This window comes from Culex quinquefasciatus, chromosome 2 (genome assembly GCF_015732765.1).
Source record: "Culex quinquefasciatus strain JHB chromosome 2, VPISU_Cqui_1.0_pri_paternal, whole genome shotgun sequence".
NCBI classification, from domain to species: Eukaryota; Metazoa; Arthropoda; class Insecta; order Diptera; family Culicidae; genus Culex; species Culex quinquefasciatus.
The window spans coordinates 51495933-51515193 of NC_051862.1; the positions used below are offsets into that span (position 1 = coordinate 51495933).

Here is a 19261-nt window from a genome sequence, read left to right on the forward strand (position 1 = left end):
TTCTACACGACTCTGCAAGCGGATGTTTTGTTTAGCGCTAAATTGGCCCTCTTAGGTTACTTACCGGTTGGTGTACCATGAAATGAGTGCTAATCTTGAGGAGATTATTGTTATTCAAAGATGAGGAGAATGAAGCTATTTAAATTGCAATGGAAACAAAGTCCCCATCTGGCATTATCAAAAGGTGTTCAATCACTGTTTATTATCATTTCATCATCATTAATAAGCTCAATAGGCTCATAAGCTTATATACCCACAAGATGTACAATTTAGTCTGATCTCACCAATATGTAAACAATCAATATTTACGACTTTGAAAGTAATGACTTACAACTGTTTCGAAGATTAATCCAAATCCAAATTTTTGCGTTGCGTAATAAAAGAACGCTCCCAATGTGAAATCCGATAAAAAAAATAACGCCAATGCGGTTTTTTTTTATTGTTAAAATATTTTTTTTTAATTCCAGGCATATGTATAAGTTTAAGTTTAACTTATCACCTTACACCTTACCAAACCATTTATTGATAGAAACATTCTGAATCAAGACTTGAATGATCAGGGATGATGCCTTTCAGAGCCAGAAACAAAAAATTTGCAATCGAAAAGAGCTTACATTTTTTTAAATAAGGCTGGTACAAATATTTTTAAAAGTTTTTGTCACCCCCCCCCCCACTTCAAAATTGGCCCGAAAAATCAGGGGGCAAAAAAATATTTTTACAATAAACTTCAAAATTTTAGCCGGGACCGTGGTGTAGGGGTAAGCGTGGTTGCCTCTCACCCAGTCGGCCTGGGTTTGATCCCAGAAGGTCCCGGTGGCAAATTTTGAGACGAAATTTGTCTGATCACGCCTTCCGTCGGACAGGGAAGTTAATGTTGGTCCCGGTCTAACCTAGAGGTTAGGTCGTTAGCTCAGTCCAGGTGTAGGAGTCGTGCCTGGGTCCTGCCTCGGTGGAGTCGCTGGTAGGCAGTTGGACTCATAATCCAAAGGTCGTTAGTTCGAATCCCGGGGTAGATGGAAGCTTAGGTGTAAAAAGAGGTTTGCAATTGCCTCAACAATCAATCCTTCGGACACCTAGTTTCGAGTAGGAATCTCGCAATCGAGAACGCCAAGGCAATGCTGTAGAGCGAATAATTTGATTTTTGATTTTTTTTCAAAATTTTAATGAAAATTCAAGTGCAACCAGCTGAAATCAAATTAAAAAACATTCTTCTGCGTTTAAAATCATTTTTAGTATGTTTGGGTTTATTAAAAAATCTTAATATTTTTTGAAAATTTTCGATGCAAAGCCTTTTTTTTCGATACAATTTTTGTTTTTGTCAGATCTTAGATTTTTTGAAAACTAATGATTGCAAAACAACTGAACTAGTGTAAAATGCATTTTAAAACACTTTTTTCATTTAAATGTGAAGACTATGGCTTGTTATTTAAATTTTTATATTTTTTTATTTTGTTGTTTGTTGTTCGTTGTTCGTTAACTGGGCTGAAAAAAAAAATAATAAGGGGACTACCGATGAATAATATTTTCCAGATGAAATATAAAAATAAAAGTTACTAAAATTTATTAAGAATTCTTACTTTTCATAATTCTTTAATTGTAACTTGAATTCGCAAAAAAAAGCTTGAAAAAAAATAATTATTTATTGAATATGATTTTTGCATCCATTAACCCCTCGGTCATTTTGGGTTGTTTTGATTGTTTTGACGTTTGTCTGCTACGGCCCAGTTATCGAGCGCCCAGTTTAGTTACCCTCCAAATTCCCACCCTCCAGATATTTTAAACGGATCTTTACCCTCCACCCTCCAAGTGTCCAAGCAACTTTTTCAAAACGGCGTATGTTTTATTTGATTTCAAATACATACAACAAATTGAAAAGGTACTTTTGGCCAAAAATTATATTTGAGAATTCTCCGTAGAAAACACTCGATCAATTGTAGAGTAATCTCTTGCAACAACACCACCACCAACCGCCCTGTTCCGCTACCGATGGCTAAGCTATGTTTCAAGCAGCACCACTACCCACACTAGTAATGTTACATCAGCGATGGATAAATTAAAGTTTTTAATCAATGGGCTTTTGGGAGCGATTTAGATTAATAATTTGCATAATTTACCATTTTTACTTTTGAACAAACAATTAATTAACAGATTAATCACATTTCGCTTTTGAACTAATGAATCATTCCTTTCTAAGATTTTTATTCATTTCAATCATTTTAATCATTTCAATAGTTTGAAGTATGTTATGTTGATTTTAAATATTACGAGTAATTTTTATATTTAAGGTATTTCAGGTATACGAGTGTATTAAGTTTTTTAAAGTTTTCAAGGATTTAAAGTGCTTCAAGTATTTCAAATATTGTATGTATATCATGTATTCCAAGTTATTCAAATATTGTTTATCCAATTAGTTTTAGTTTTTAAAATAATTCAAATAATCTATTTTTTAAATTGTTTCAATTATTTCAAATTGATTTTAATTATTTCAAGGATTTAAAGTGTCATAATAACATCATGTGTTTCAAGAGCTTCAAGTATGTAAAGTATTTTGTGGATTTTAAGTATTGCAAGTATTTCAAGTTTTCAAAGTATTTCATGTATTTAAGTACCTATTTCAAGTATTTCAAGAATTTCTAGGATGTAAAGTATTTCAGATTGATCTTAAATATTTCAAGAATTTGTAGTTTTTTTTATGTATTTTGAGTGTTTCAAACAAGATTCATGTTTGGAGTTTTTTGAAGTCCAATGAACAAAATTTAGTTTTTTTTTTGTGTTTCTGAAACCACATTGCGTCAAAAACACTCTAGAGCCAAAATCAAAATTGGACCTTTATAAAAATAATGGAAGTAAATAAAAATATCAAATGTTTCTATTAATTCAAGTTTATTTAATACTTCGTATACTAGTATCTTAGTATTTCATGCAATTCAAGTTATTTAATTACTTATAATATATTTTTTTAATTATTTTAAATTCCTTCAAATATTTCAAATTGATTTTAAATATTTTAAGAATTTAGATTTTTATAAGTACATCAAACATTTCAAGAATTTCAAGTATTTCATGTTTTCATTATAAGTAATTGAAGTATTTCATTTTTTCCAAGTTTTCGAAGTAGGTTTTCAAGTATATCAAGTGTTTCAAACACTGTGTTTGTATAATTTTAAGGATTTAAAGTATTGCGAGAACTGAATGCATTTCAAGAATGTATAGTATTTCAGATAGATCTTAGATATTTCAAGAATTTGCAGTAATTTAATATTTCGTAGTATTTGGAGTGTTTAAGCAAGTTTCAAGTATCTAAAGGGTTTTAAGTACTTGAAGGGGTCTGGGGTTTTTTTCAAGTCCAGTAAGCAAAATTTAGTTTTTTGTTGTTGTTGTTTTTTTGTGTTTCTGAAACCGCAATGAGTTAGCGGTATTCAAAAACACAGGCAAAATATTGGTATGGACCTTCAAAAAAACTAAATACTTCATTTCATGTATATACTTGTATATACTTCATGTTTTCAGATATTTCAAGGATTTCATGTATTTCATAAATTTCGAGTTTTGAAGTATTTCAAGTATTTAATGTATTTCAATTTCTATGATTTGAAGTATTCTAAATTTATCTTAAATATTTCAAGAATTCGGTCTTTTATGTATTTTGAGTGTTTCAAGCAATTTTCATGTATTTGAAGAATTTCAAAAATTTCATGAACTTGAAGGATTTCAAGTACTTCATGTTTGGAGTTTTTTACAGTCAAATGAACAAAATTTTGTCTTTTTGGTGTATCTGAAACCGCATTGAGTCAGAGGTAGCAAAATTGGACCTTTAAAGAAACAATAGAAGTTAATAAATATGTTTTAAGTATTTCAAATACTTCATGTTTTCAAATTCTTCAAAAAATTCAAATCGATTTTAAATATTTCAAGAGTGTTATAAGTACCGTCATCAGGGGTGACATTGGGTCTGGGGGTGAGATTGCATCATACAAATTTCGAAATTTTTGTCTGATTTTTGTCATTTCAAGTTTTGGAGTATTGGGTTTTAAGTCTCATAAGTACTTTAAGTTTTTAATTTTTTCCAAGTTTTCGAAGTAGGATTTCAAGGATCCAAAGTATTGCGAGAACCGAAAGTGTTTCAAGAATCAATAGTATTTCAGATTGATCTTAGATATTTCGAGTGTTTCAAGTATATGAAGAATTTCAACTTCAACTTCAAGTCTAAGGTTTTTTCAAGTCCAGTAAACACATTTTTGTTTTTTTTTTGTTTTTTTGGTGTTTCTCAAACCGCATTTAGTTAGTAGTATTCAAAAACACAACAAAATTTTGGTAATTGGACCTTTAAAAACTATAGAAGTAAAACAAGTATCAAACATTTCTAGTAATTCAAATACTTCAAATTTCTTGTAATTGAAAAACTTCGTGTTTTCGTGTATTTCAGGAATTTCAAGTTTTTCCAATATTTAATGTATTTCAAGTTATTCAATTAATTCGAGTATTTTGTTTTTTGAATAAATTCGAGTATTTTATTTTTTCAAGACCTTGAAGTATTTCTATTACTTTAAGTTATTCATGTCATTCATGTAATTAATTCAAGTTGTTTAAGTCATTCAAGCATTTCATTATTTTCATGGACTTTAAGTATTTCGAAATGATTTAACATTTTTCGATTACTTTTATTTTTCATGTATTTCAATTATTTCAAAGATTCCAAGTATATTAAATTTTCAAGTTTCTATTATTTAAAGTCTTTCTGCTTTGTTTTTTTTTTGTTATTATATTGAACATTTTAGGTTTGTCGAGTATTTTGATCATATGAAGCTTGAATTTTTTACGTGTTTCAGTGTTTTAAAAATATGTTAGTGATTTCGAATGTTTTAAATGTTGTTGAAGTATTTTAAGAATTGTTGACACGTCAAATACTTCCTGTTTAAATATTTTATCATATATTCCAAGCTACAAAAATATTTCAACTGTTCAAGTAATCTTTAAAAATATTGTAAATATTGAAAGTACAATAAATAGTTTATGTATTCCAAGTACCATTTTATTCGGATTTAAGAATGATTTTCACTTAATAAGAACACTTTTTAAATTTTATACTGTTAACTGTTTTATGTTATTAAAGTGTTTGAAGAATCGAAAACATCGACAAATTTCTATTGTTCCAAGATTTCTTTTGTATATTCAGATGAGTTTCAATCATTATTATCACTTTTCGGTTTACATAAACTCCTTAAAATATGATGCTTTTATAATAATAACATACGGTTTTTAAAGTTTTATTCAAAAAAGGAAATCAATTTAAATTAGTTATTTTATTTATTTAGAAACACTTAAAAAACTGGTATTTTTGTCAAATTTTTGCTCAAATAATTTAAGTATTTCATGTACTTGATACTTAAAAAAATCTTAAATTATTGAAATTCTTAAAAAAAATTAAATAAAAAAACATGAACATAATTGAAGTGCTTGAAAATTAAAAAAGTGTTAAGATGATTAAAATATTTTATACACTCCAAATATTTTAAAAACTGGAATCACTTGAAAATGAATAACTTTAAAAACTTAATATAATAGAATTACGTTAAATACTTGAAATACTAGAAATATTTTAAATTTGGATGTGTACATCGAGGGTTACATACATGTATAAAACCAAAAAAAAATCGTATCTAAAAAAAAGATTTTCAATCACTCCTGAAACGTTTATAAAGATATTTCATGATTAAACTTAGTAAGAGACGATTAAATCTAAAAAAAAATAATTGAAATTATAGAAAAATTAAAAAATTAACATTAACTGAATTACTTGAAATACATGACTTATTTGTATTACTTGAAATGCTTCAAAAACACAAAATACTTGAAGTACAGGAAATATTTTAAATTCTTTATGAAATTAAAATAAATGAAAAAGATACTTGAAATATTTACTTCAACAACTTGAAACACTTGAAATACTACAAATATTAAAAATCAATTTGAAATACTTGAAATCCATGAGATGGTTACAAATGTTGAAATGATTGTGTTCAAGAAATACTTGAAAACTTGATTTACTTGAAATGCTTAGAAAAAAAATAATACTTGAAATTCTTTAAACCCTTGAAATACTTGATGCACCGTGAGGGGGTGAGATTGGGTCATACAAATTTCTGCATTTTTGTATGAACCAATCTCACCCCTGATTGCGGTACTTATAATACTTGAAATGCTGGAAATACTTTTTTTTCATAAAATTATTTTTATTAGGTCCTTTTCGGTGCTGGGACCTGGTTAGGACCGAGTCGGCTTTTGTAATTACATTTGACTTAATAATTACAGAGGATCTTGTGTGTAAATGTTAGTGAGAGGGGAGCCCTGGAAATACTTATTATACTTAAAATCCATGAAAACTGCAAAAAACTTGAATTACGTGAAATCTTTAAAAACCTCCAAAAACTTGATACACTCGTATACCTGAAATACCTTAAATATAAAAATTACTCGTAATATTTAAAATCAACTTAACATACTTAAAACTATTGAAATGCTCAAATTCATTGAAATGAATAAAAATCTTAGAAAGGAATGATTCATTAGTTCAAAAGCGAAATGTAATTAATCTGTTAATTAATTGTTTGTTCAAAAGTAAAAACGGTAAATTATGCAAATTATTAATCTAAATCGCTCCCAAAAGCCCATTGATTAAAAACTTTAATTTATCCATCACTGATGTAACATTACTAGTGTGGATAGTGGTGCTGCTTGAAACATAACTTAGCCATCGATAGCGGAACAGGGCGGTTGGTGGTGGTGTTGTTGCAAGAGATTACTCTACAATTGATCGAGTGTTTTCTTCGGAGAGCTCTCAAATATGCCTTTGGCTAAGAGTACCTTTTCAATTTGTTGTATGTATTTGAAATCAAATAAAACATACGCCGTTTTGAAAAAGTTGCTTGGAAACTTGGAGGGTGGAGTGAAAGATCCGTTTAAAATATCTGGAGGGTGGGAAGTTGGAGGGTAACTAAACCGCGCTCAGTTTAAAAGCAGCCCAGTTAACCAACGCACAGTGGGCAAAAACGGGTTAAAAAACGGATCTTTTGATTCCGTCAGTTTCTGCCTGTCAAAAGTATCATTTTTAATGTTAAAAAATTACGAGGAATCGAGTGGTGGTACTCTCATTAGCGGCAAATGACGGGAAGTGGTCAATTTTACCCCATTTTGCCTTGTTTAGGGTATTTTTTTCGAATATCTTCAACTGCCGTAGTTTGCCGCACTTCTAAAGTATCTTATTTTATGGTAAAAAATCACGAGAAATCGATTGGTGACACTCTCAATAGCGGCAAGGGCCCATTTTGCCCCATTTATCCCTTATTTATGTGTTTTTCATTAATATTTTGAATTACTGTAGTTTCCTGCAGTTTTAAAGTATTTTATTGTTATGTTATGTAGAAAATCGCGAGGAATCGATTTGTGACATTTTCATTGGCGGCAAATGACAGCATGGGCCCATTTTGCCCCAGTTACCCCATTGTATGTGTTTTTCGCCAATATCTTTAATTGCCGTTGTTTTTACACTTTGAAAGTATACTATTTTATGTAAAAAATCACGAGAAATCGATTGGTGACACTCTCATTGGTGGCAAATAATGGCAAGGGCCCATTATGCCCCATTTAACCCCTTTTAATATGCTTTTCGTAAATATCTTGACATTACATTATTTCTTACAGTTTCAACGTATTTTATTTTTTGTTGAAAGAGCAAGAAATTGGACATAAAAAATCAAAACCTTCAAAAAATATTTTTTTTTATATATTTTCGACCAATAGTTACAGAATTGAAAGACATAGGAAAAAAACAAAACAATCAGCCTAGAGAAGCAACACACTCTAACAACAAAGCACAGGGATGGGGAAGGCGGCAAAGCACAACATGATTTATGGATAACAAAACTAACAAACAAACAAGCTAAAAACACTAGGCAAAACCGCAACAAAGAAAGAAAACAAAAAAAATCGGTGTGCTGTTTGTGGTTTGTATAAAGTTTTGGGTGGGACGTTTTGACAGGAGAATAAAATCGAATTGTTTTATAAAAATAATTTAAACATATTGTAATTTTCAGGGAAGGATGCGTACCACAGACAAGTGAAGTAATAAATTGAACAATCAAGTTTAAACAAGGACATACCAAAAAACAGTCAAAGTTAAAGTAAAAAATAACGGAAAAAAAACTCGAACAAATATGACAAGGGGGTTTGCAAGACAAAAATAAAAGAGAGTTAACAAATAAGTAATGTAAAGGAACGAGGAGATAACAAAAATTCCAAAGTTCCGAAAGTTAAAAAAGAGAGAGTTGTATACACAAAACTTACTGATCTATGTCTCTGATGTGTTTTAAAGTTCGAACGCTGGCGTGTTAGGGACGCATGGCGCACCTGGCGGCCGAGTCGGAACGAGGCAAGAAAGAAAGAAAGAACACAGGTGAAAATAGACAGAGAGAAAAGGAGAGAGACACTCACGCGAATTTTATTACGCGAAATTTTTTTTTTCTCGTATGTTTAATTGGGTGTGTTGTGTTTGAGTGTTTAAAAAAATGCCAATTGATTTTCCCTGAAGCGCAGTTTGTCAGAGTAAAATTAGTGATAAAAAATCATCAACCAAACAAAACCCGGCGAAAAAAAAAAGAGATTAGTAAAGGAAAATAAGTTAGGAAAAAAAAACGAGAAAATGAAACTTAGAAAAACAAAATCCGTAAAGCATCATTCTAGAGAAAGAAAAGTAGTTTGGTTAACCATACAGTTTATATAAAGTACGTATGATGAAGGCACGCGCGCTTTTGTAAATTGATTACTATTTTCTTTATCGTATTTGTTACTGTGCACATCAGCCAGTCATGGGTGGAGATCGACTCCTAGAGCGTTCGACTTACCTTCTCGGTGTTCCGTCGGCAGCACTGCGACGCCACCGGCAGCTGGTTGGGATTTTCCTTCAGCTGCCGCAGGATGTCGCGAACCATCTCGATAAACACCAGACTCTGCGCCTCCGTCAGCAAATCCTTGGACACCTGCGGCGGGACAAACAACCGAAACATTATTTTGGAAATTTATTTTCAAAACCCCATCGCACTCACCAAATCCTGTGCCACCTCGACCGGGTTCACGTTGTTCGCGTCGAACTTGAACGTAATCGTCTTGGGCCGGTTCTCCATCTCACACTCGACGATGTTGTTCTCGATGCCGAGCACCTGCAGCTTCGGATTGCGCTCGGTGGACCGATAGTTTCGGCGCTTCTTGCTCGCCTCGCTCGTCAGCCGCTTCGGAATGGCCGCCTGGCCCTGCTGTGCTGCCGCTTGCGATGACGAGGGCGGTATTCCGGGCGATGCCGGCGGTTGCTGGGCGGCGGCGGCTTCCTGTTGTAGTTGTTGGATCGGTTGCGCGGTTGGAGCTGGGGCGGGTGAGGCAGGAACTGGGGGTTGGGGCTGGATGGGGACTTCTGGGGCTGGTAGGGAGGGCATGGGAGCGGGAGCTGGAGCGATGATCGGTTCGGGCTGTGGGATTTCGACCGGTTTAGGTGAAGGTTGCTGTTGTTGTTGCTGTTGAAGCAGCTGTTGCTGAAGAAGTTGTTGTTGTTGGATTTGTTGTTGCTGCTGCTGCTGAAGTTGTTGTTGTTGAAGTTGTTGCTGAAGCTGGACTTGCTGGGGTTGAGGAATTGGTTGTGGCGCCTGTTGAATCGGGACTTGTTGTGGTTGCGGCTGGGGAACGTGGTTCATTACGACGGGTTGTTGAGGCTGTTGCTGGGGCACGTATTGTTGTTGCTGAGGGGGTGGCGCCTGTTGTTGTTGTGGTTGTTGCTGAACCATCGCCGGTCCGTTCGGGATCATGTTGATCTGATTTGGCATGCTGTGATGCAACTGCATCTGGTCCTGAAGGTGTTGTTGAATGTGCATTTGGTGTTGTTGTTGTTGAAGCGTTTGGCCGTGAACCATTTGTTGTTGTTGTTGGGGTGGTTGTTGTTGAAAGTGTTGTTGTGTTTGCGGCATATGCTGCGGCTGTTGAGATTGCTGGGGTTGAGGGGGATGATGCTGAATGGGAAGAACGGCTTGCAATTGCTGTTCAAGGGTTGGGAACTGATCCTGGATGACGGCAGCTTGCTGCATCTGTTGATGCTGAAGTTGCTGTTGTTGCAGGAGTTGTTGTTGGAGCATTTGTTGTTGAATAACCTGTTGTTGTTGTTGGGACATTTGATTAACGTACTGCACGTTGTTTTGTTGCATTTGGTTGTACAAGACCTGTTGCTGTTGTTGCATCTGCTGAATATACTGCTGTTGTTGTTGGGCGTCCATGAATACTTGCGGCGGAGGCATACCAGCCTGGACGACCATCTGCGACTGTACCGGCTGTTGTTGTTGTTGCATTTGCGGAGGATTCTGAGGCATTTGGTTAAGGAACTGTTGCTGTTGAACCTGCTGTTGGTTCATAAACTGGCCGGCTTGGTTTTGGAACTGCTGCTGAAGCTGGTCACTTCCGACAGGCGCCGAGAGTTGTTGCTGAAAAATGATCTGCTGCGCAGCCTGAGAGTTGGGCAGAGACGCTGGCTGGTAGAAAGCTTGTTGTTGCTGCTGAGGAATTGGAACTCCTCCCATCAGTTGAGGAACTTGCAGCTCCATCGGCTGGGGTGTCTCATTCTCCATCTGACTTTGCTGTTGAGCGGCGTACATTTGCTGAGCCAACATCGCTTGCTTCTGCAGTGCCTCAGTTTCCTTCTCCAGCTGAACCTGCCTGGCGCGCTCTTCCTTCTCCTTCAGCATTGTCTGAATCTGAACCTTCAATATCTTGGCCATCGTCTTCGAGTCATCCTCCATCAAAATTCCACTCTTGCTCATTTCACTAGCAATCTCGTCCGCGTCGTCCAACCGCGTATCAAAGTCAAACTGAATCGCCTCGTTCTCCTTGTGCTTGTTAACCCGCTTCTTCGGGTCCAAAATCCGCAACCGGAACTCCATCCGCGTACTCTCCGGATTCGAGATAAAATTCTCCTTGGAAATCGGCTCCAACCGGACGCCAATGTCCTCGCAGAAGAACTCACAGTTCAGCAGCTCCTTACACGTCGGCCTTCCCTCCTTCTTGTCGTGAATACACCGCTCGATGATCTCCCGCACCTCCGGGTTCTCCACCTTTTCCAAACTCGCCGGCTTTATGCCCGAAGTTACCTTCTTGTAAATCTGCGCCGGCGTATTGCACTCGTTGTACGGATACTCACTCGTCGCCATCTCCAGCATGCACATCCCGAACGCGTAAACGTCCACCGCTTCGTCGTAGTGCTCCTCGTACATCTCCGGCGCCATAAACTCCGGCGTCCCGATCACCGACTTGGCAAAGCTGCGGTTCTTGAGCGTGGCCAGCCCAAGGTCGCCAATCTTGACGCTCCCGGTTGTGCCCGTAATGAAAATGTTGTCACACTTTAGATCCCGGTGGATGATGGGCGGGGCGCGCGAATGCAGAAAGTGCAACCCCTTCAGGATCTGCCGACACCAGGACTTGAGCACCTTCGGGTTGATCTTCTTGAAGCGGCGCAAATAGCTGGCGGGAAACGAGAGAGGAGGGGTTAGTTTTGGACATCTGGTTGGTTAGTGTTTGGACGTCGGACTACCCCTTGAACTTTTTTTAAATTAAAGTTATTTAAATTTTGCTCAGGTCTGAAAATGCAATGACAGTGTTGCCAGATATTACAACTCATTCAATATGCCGAATGGTGTGCCATAAATATTTTCAAGGTTCGCATTTTAAAGCAGATACAAAACATCTGGTCTAGAAAAGATCTGTTTATTTCACTTGAGTAAAAATATTAAAGAACAGTGTGGCCAGATAGTCAAGCTTGGTGACTCATCGAAAATAAAGTTTTATTTTAAAATTAAAAAAAAAAACATATTTAATAATCAAAAATTAAACCAGAACCATGTTAACATTCTGGACTCGAAGCCTAATTTTTTGTAACATTCTTATTGGAATTCCATATAAACTGTAACGGGAACTGCAGGTACCGGGTCCAGTCAGTTAATAAAACACCTTTAATTTTTTTCCAAAAATCAGCCAAAAAAATATGAAAAAAACTTGCTACATCGACGGTTAAATATTTAAAATACATTGCATAAAGTTTATTTTGTATTTTTTAACCAAATAAACAAATTTTGTATTTCGGGCGCAAATCGGATAATCGAATCACTACAAAAAAAAATCCGTTGTCTTATTTTTGATCGTCGAGGTTAAGAATGACCCCTGAACTACGCCAATGTGATTATTCGAAGTCCTATACAAACCTTCGGATAATCGAACTTTGAATAATCGAGTCTGGACTGTACCAAATTTAAAACGAGGTGTACTCAAAAATTTCACAAAATTTAGTATTTTTATAAAAAATAAGATTTTAATAGCGTGTTTAGTGTTGTTTCAAAATACGCGTAATTTTGAAAGGATTTCAACAGTTTCACAATTTGTAGTCAAATACATTTTTTTAAACAAAACAATTAAAAAATATTAATAAAAAAAATCATAAGTTGCAATATGTAGGTATCAAATGACGTGGATTTTTTTTATAGATTTTGATAGCTATATTACATTTTTTGCCAATTTTTTTTATAAATTTTCACTGTTTTCAAATTTTTGGTGTAAATATCCCAATTTCCACAATATACACAAAAATTTCACAAAATAGCGTTTTTCTAAAATACTAAAATTGCCATTATGTGCAATATTTTTAAATGATTTTCACTATTTTACATTTTTACTGTAAACATTTAAAATTCAACAAAATACCGTACTCTTTTTTAAAATCTCAAATTATTAAAATTAGCAATACAGTCCAGACTCGATTATTCGAAGGCATCGGAAAAATTTCACCTCGGATAATCGAAACTTCGGATAATCGAATCAGGAAAAAAAAAAATTTCGCTGTCAAAATTGTCCAATAAAAATTGTCCAATAAAAATTGTCCAAATAAAAAAAATTTCCAATTGTCCATACAAAAAAAAAACCTTTTTTGTATGGATCGTGGACAATCGCCATACTCCCCCCCCCCCCCCCCCCTTTAAAGTGTCCACGTGGTTTATGGATGGTCCCTTAGGTATGACCCCTAAACTGTGCTAAAATGATTTAGAATTTTCAAATCCAAGATGGCGGCCAAAATGGCGGTAATGCATTTTACTTTTTAAGGGGTTGCATACATGTAGAAAATTACAAAATTTCATATTACAGATTTTTTTAAATCCACTTAAAAAATAATTTTCAATCACTCCTGAAAGTTAAGTTCAACTTTCAGGAGTGATTGAAAGCTCAGGCAAACTGTTTAACTTTTTGAGCTGAAATTTTGGGTGAAGACTTCCAGACATATTTTAAAATTTTGGATTTTAAAAAAATACAAAAATCAAAAACTGTGATTTTTGTATATTAAAAACATAAAAATATTTTTAACTTTTTTATAAACTAAGTTTTTCAAAATTGGCTTTCGTCATGCACACGGGACCGGTTTAACGAGTCTTCACCAAAATTTTGAGCCGCTTTGGTCAAAGCAGTGTAGAGATACCCGTTTTTTGGATCTTCAAATAGCTTTATCTCGGCAATGATACAACCAAATGTCTTCAAATTTGTTTTTTAATAGATGAAAATGTATATTTTAATGCCATGAAAACAGATTTTGAAAAAGTTTAAGTGTGTGCTCAAACCAACCTCTGACATTACATGTATGTAACCCCTTAATAGGCTATCAACAACTCAAATTTGACTAAAATGGGGTCGTAGAACTCAAATTTTATGTTAAAAATAAGAAAATGAAAAAATACGATTTTTTTATTCGTGATTCGATTATCCGAAGTCCCATTATGTATTACAAACCATCGGATAATCGAGTCTGGACTGTATGGGTATCGAACGACGCGATATTTTGTAATGATTTTCACTGTTTTAAATTTTTAGGGAAATTTTGAGTATTTTATGAAAATTTTGGTGCTTCATATTCATAATTTATGATGCCCCAAAATACCGTACTTTTTTTCAATATAATCTAATTGTCATAATTGGCAAATAACGCGAATTTCGTTTAAGTTTTTCATATATTACAATTTTTAGAGATATGAACTTCAATTTTAATAAAATATCGTAATTTTCTGAAAATACCACGATTTAAAAAAAATGCAATTTGAGTATTTTAATTTTTCGTGCAATTTACTATTTTTTGTTCAAAATATACAAAAATCTTCACGAAATACTGAAATTCTCCCAAAATACCGTTTTTTCCAAAATACTAAAATTTTCTTAATATGCAATATGGATCTCAGACGTTGTCAAATTTAACATTCTCACAATTTAAGTGTTGAAAACTGATATTTTAACACAAAAAAGGAATCTGAAAATTTGATTACACTAATAATTGAAAAACAGTGGAAATCTTTTCATCAAATTAGGGCTTATCGTAGGATAGATAGGTATACATGAAGGTGGGTCTAGGAGGACTTATCGAGAAGTTCATTTTTCGAGTGATTTTATAGCCTTTCCTCAGTAACGTGAGGAAGGCAAAAAAATGTTTTAAATGAAAAAAAACCCTCCTGAATTATTGCTGATTCGAAAAGTATACTTTAGTATACATAAAATTTAGCTTAAAATGAAATGTTATTTGTTTACAGTGAAAAACGAAAAATGGCAGAGGTTTTAAAACTATTTTTGTATTTTGTTAGATGAAAAAAAAAAAAGTTTTTTTTGAATAAATATTGATTAATCCATTAAATCGGGCGTCCAATTTTACATAAAAGTCCGTTTGACACACAGAAAAAAAATCATGGTGATATTACATTTTTTGTGTTCATTCGTCATCCCGGTACGAGAATCGAACTCACGACCTCTGGATTAGAAACCCAGCACGCCGCTAGTCGAAACCCATCCCCTACCGGTCAGTATTCCCAGTGAGCATATTTACTCTTTTAAGGGATCTGACTTGCCGAGCCAGACAGGAATCGAACCCATCACCTTCCGCTTACAAGGCGAAACCCGTAACCTCACGGCCACGGAAGCTCGGCAAGACATTTGGGAAGGGGTACATTTTTTATGTCAGAAAAAATGTGTAATTTTACCACTTTTCTGTTGTAATGTCGCTTTTTCAGTCTAAATTGAGGTGAAATTACATCATAAATGAGGTTATATTCAACCTTCCAAAATTACACCTTCCAAATTTATACAATTGTAACTGTGCACCAAATTTCCAGATCTTCTTTATGTCAGGCTGCAAATGAGTGAAAAACAAGCCTTTTTTCGTATGTCCAAAAATCAATCGGTCGAAAAAAAAAACGAAAAGGTTTCACGTGAATCGAAGAAGGGTTGGCACTACTTTCTCCGATTCCGTGTGGATTGGCAGAGAATAACCCAGCAATAATTACAAAGAAACACAACTTACGACTTCAACGTCCCGGACAGCATCAGCTCCGTCACCAGCACAATGTTCTTCTTCTTGTTGCCCGCCGTCGGCGGCGACTCCCAGTAGTTGTAGAACCGCACAATGTTTGGGTGCTGCAGCTTCTTCAACATTTCCGCCTCCTCGCGAAAGCGGGCCCGTTCAACGCGGTTCACTTTCTTGTCGAGCAACTCACACCACGCCACGGCCACTCCGGTTTGCGTGTCCAGCCCGCGGTAGACCGTTTTGAACGAGCCGCGGCCGACCTCCTTGTCGTACTTGAGAAAGCGTCCGCACGGGGAGATCCCGATCGCTTCGTCCTCGTCGTCTTCCTTCTTCTGCTGCTTGCGCTGCTCCTCGAACTTTTCCAAGTCGAAAATCGGTCCGTACTGGACGAGCTTCTCCTCGGACGGTTTGAACTGGAGCGCGAGGTTCTCCGCCTCGCGGCTGAGGATCTCGATGTTGTCGTCCAGGTTGCGCGGGTACTCCGTCTCGATGGTGTCGTTGTCGAACATGTTGTTCTTGAACGCGACTGCGAGCGTGTTTTCGAGGCTTTTGCGGATGAAGCGCAGGTTGGTGCGGCCTAGCGAGCCGTCCGACTCGGACGAGTCCATGTGGTGCCGGAAGGCGCTGCAATCGGGCGAGCCGGTCTCCATGGCGGAGTTGAGTCTGCGACGTTCGACGACGGGTGGATCTGAGGGTGCAGCAGCCGTCGCGCCGGGTTCGTCTTTGTGGTTTTCGTCCAGGTCCTCGTCCAGATGGGGCTGATGTTCACCTTCGATGCCGGAGTCGTTGGTGCACGCCTTGGTGCGTGGTTTGGACGAGTCTAGGTCAACGGCGAGCAGGTCGGTGGTGGCTTTCTCCGCTGGAGGTGACCCTCGGTCATCGTCCGGCTTGGCCGCCGTCTGCTTTTTGGGCGATTCCGGATCGCGCTCGACGCTCGGCTGCTCGTACACGACCTTCTTCCGGCCCGCCGGCGTAGAATCTCGCTGCTGCTGCTGGTGCGCTTTGGTAGGAGTTTTCGGTTGCGATTGCCTTCTCTCATCCATCTTGTCATCGTTTTTACCGTTGTGGGTTGCGCCGCTAAGTGGTGGTGGCCTCTTCTCTGCCGGTGACCCGCGGTTGTTGTTGTTACTTCCGGCCGTTGTCGTCGTGCTGCTGCTGCTGCTACTACTGTCAAACACCCTTGAGATTAGTCCACCCGTGTTGCCGGCAGTGTGTGTCCCCGGGACGCCTACTCCAGATGACCGATGATGCGGTGGCGGCGCGGACGTGGCCACCGAGTTCCGGTGGTGCGACCGGGTGTGACTACTTTGGGAGCTGTTGTTGTTGAGGTTGTTCAAGTTGGACGTCGAGCTGGACTGGCCGCTGGCGGAACGCAACCGCCGCAGTCGCTGGTTCCCGATGGCGTTGCTGTTGCTGGAGTTGGTGTTGTTGTTCGTCTGGTTGGGATTACCGTTGGTCGTCGCGGCAGAACTTCGCGAGTTTTGCTGTGAGTCTTGACCGTTTACAGTGGACGCCTGCGCTTGTGCTTGTGCCGAATTGCTGTGAATTAAACGAGAGAGAGAAGGAGGAAAAAAAAACAAGATTAGAACAAGTGTCGGGTAATTATTTCTTGGCGCGTTCGCGGCAAAGATTTATGACCCCTCCCCACCGGGTTGAAGAAGCGATGGCCCAGTTGCAGCGTGCACCAACAGAGGGTGCAGGTACTCGGCGAGCATCATAAATCATACCGGTGAGTAGCGTCGCCGTACTCGCTAGATTCGCGCGATAATTTTAGCCACAATTGCACATCTGGGCGCGAATGTCGCCCGGTTATGTCACACACGAGATCCCTTTGCTCGTGCTCGTGCACAGCAAAAAATTTCTGTGTAAAATCGCATGCAAAAGCATGCACATCACCTTTGTGAGAAAAACCATGTAATATTGTATGATAAAACGTGTACACAAAAAGCATGTACCGTAAACCGGAGTGACTTTGATAGGATTTCAATTTGTTTTTAGAATATTTTCCAACAGGTAAGGTTTTTCTCAAGATTATTATTTTTAAAACATGTACTGGGGTAGATTACACAAAGTCCATGTACTATTTCGGAAAAAAAGTTTTTTCAATAATGTTTAGAAAAATAGTTACGTTAAAAATTCTTAGTTTTAATTCCGGGGTGACTTTGATACATCACTAAAAAAGCCGAAATAGTTTTTGAGAAAAAAGTTAACTAGATGTATAAGCTTTTTAGCAAAATACATATAAATTTTAGGTAAATTTGTTAAAAAGTCGGAATTTTGCCTGAAATTTGTTAAAACTAGTTTTGTTTATAAAATTATCGATTTATATTGCATTTCATACTGAATTCAAACCACGAGTCACAAGTTTTCACATTTTACATGAAATTTGTTCAACTGAAATTGCATATAAATTTGGAGATTTTTTTTAAATATGTTTCAAAAACACATATTATTTATTATTTACAAACTTTTTTAACCTTCTCCTAGTGGAAAATTGTCCAAAGAACCCGAAAATGCATTCCATCTTCCGATTAAAAATCATGTTCATTGGGAAAATCATGACACTTTGAGAAGTTTAAAATAATGACTTTCATTAACATTTTCTTAACTATAGTTAACTAACTTTTTAAACTTGTCAAAATTTTATGAAAAGTTCTTCTTGAGGTACTTTGAACACTTCTCTACCACGTTCAGTATGTTTCTAAACCATTCCTTGCGTATTTTAATTGTACTCTTCATTTTGCGGAAAAATCGCAAACCTATCAAAGTCACCCCGGCTATCAAAGTCACCCCGTTTTACGGTACCAAAGAAAAAAAATCAGGTCTGCTCATATTACCAAGTCCGCGCCCCAACCCACTCGGCTATCTCGCCGCTATGGAAATCAATGCCAATCTAATAGTAGGTTTTCCGTACGTCGTATACCGTGTTAACTGCATACGATGTATGGGGAACCTACAGCTACATCGGTGAAGATCCAACTATTTTCATAGCGGCGAGATAGCCGAGTGGGTCGGGGCGCGGACTTGGTAATCTGAATATGACTCTCGCCAAATTGATGTTAATTTTGGGGTGAGCAGACCTGATTTTTTTCTTCGGTACATGCGTTTTGTGTACACGTTTTCTCATACAATATTACATGCTTTTTCTCACAAAGGTGATGTGCATGCTTTTGCATGCGATTTTACCATCGAATTTTTTGCTGTGATGCTCTGAGGTGTGGGATGGCCGGTAGATTTGAAATTAATTGTGCTTTCGTTCCTAATTGCTCATGGAACACCTCATTTCCAGGTTGACTTGTTTCGAACACCCTGGGACAGTATCACCAGAATAAATTCCAACTTCAAACCTGCCAACACCCGTCATTCGTGGTGGCACGAGTGGCCACCGAAAGTGACACGATCGAACGTGCCAAACCACGTTTGCTGACTGTTTTGTTTTGTTGTGTGTGTGTTTTTTTTTTATTTTTTTTAAAGATGATGAAGGCAGGCATCATCATCTGATGATACCCGCAGCAATTGATTTGACTCTCTGCCAAATCATAAAACAGATCTTTTTGCATATTTATATATTTTTAAAAGTTTGTTTGGGAAATGTATTAGTTTAAACCTATTTTTTAAAGTTTTAACCCGACATTTCAACTTCCCGGACAACCTGCTCAAAACATCTCGAACTACGCACTACCCACTCTCGTGGCCGCGTCCCGCTGCGATAAAGAGACACTCTTGATAAAAATTTAATTTATTCACCACATCCTCGCCACTCGCGTGTGACATCAAGCAAATTGCCAATTACAATTATTGTTATCCGCCCGATGAGAGGGGCGAGAATGGACAACCAAAAAAAAAAAA

At 36.8% G+C, this 19261-nt stretch overlaps 1 protein-coding gene across 12 annotated transcripts in view; it reads right to left on the minus strand.

Moving 5' to 3' along the window:
- LOC6045918 (serine/threonine-protein kinase WNK1) overlaps positions 1-19261 on the minus strand; it is a 152379-nt gene that overhangs the window by 11913 nt on the left and 121205 nt on the right. For 10 of the 12 annotated variants that reach the window (XM_038255468.1, XM_038255475.1, XM_038255467.1 and 7 more), the window contains 4 exons: positions 15410-16951; positions 9102-11550; positions 8901-9035; positions 8344-8406 (listed from right to left, as the gene is read on the minus strand). In XM_038255468.1, the coding sequence (XP_038111396.1) occupies positions 8344-8406; positions 8901-9035; positions 9102-11550; positions 15410-16951 (4189 nt within the window). The remainder of the gene's footprint in view (positions 1-8343; positions 8407-8900; positions 9036-9101; positions 11551-15409; positions 16952-19261) is intronic. The other 2 variants (XM_038255477.1, XM_038255476.1) reach the window with 2 other exon arrangements.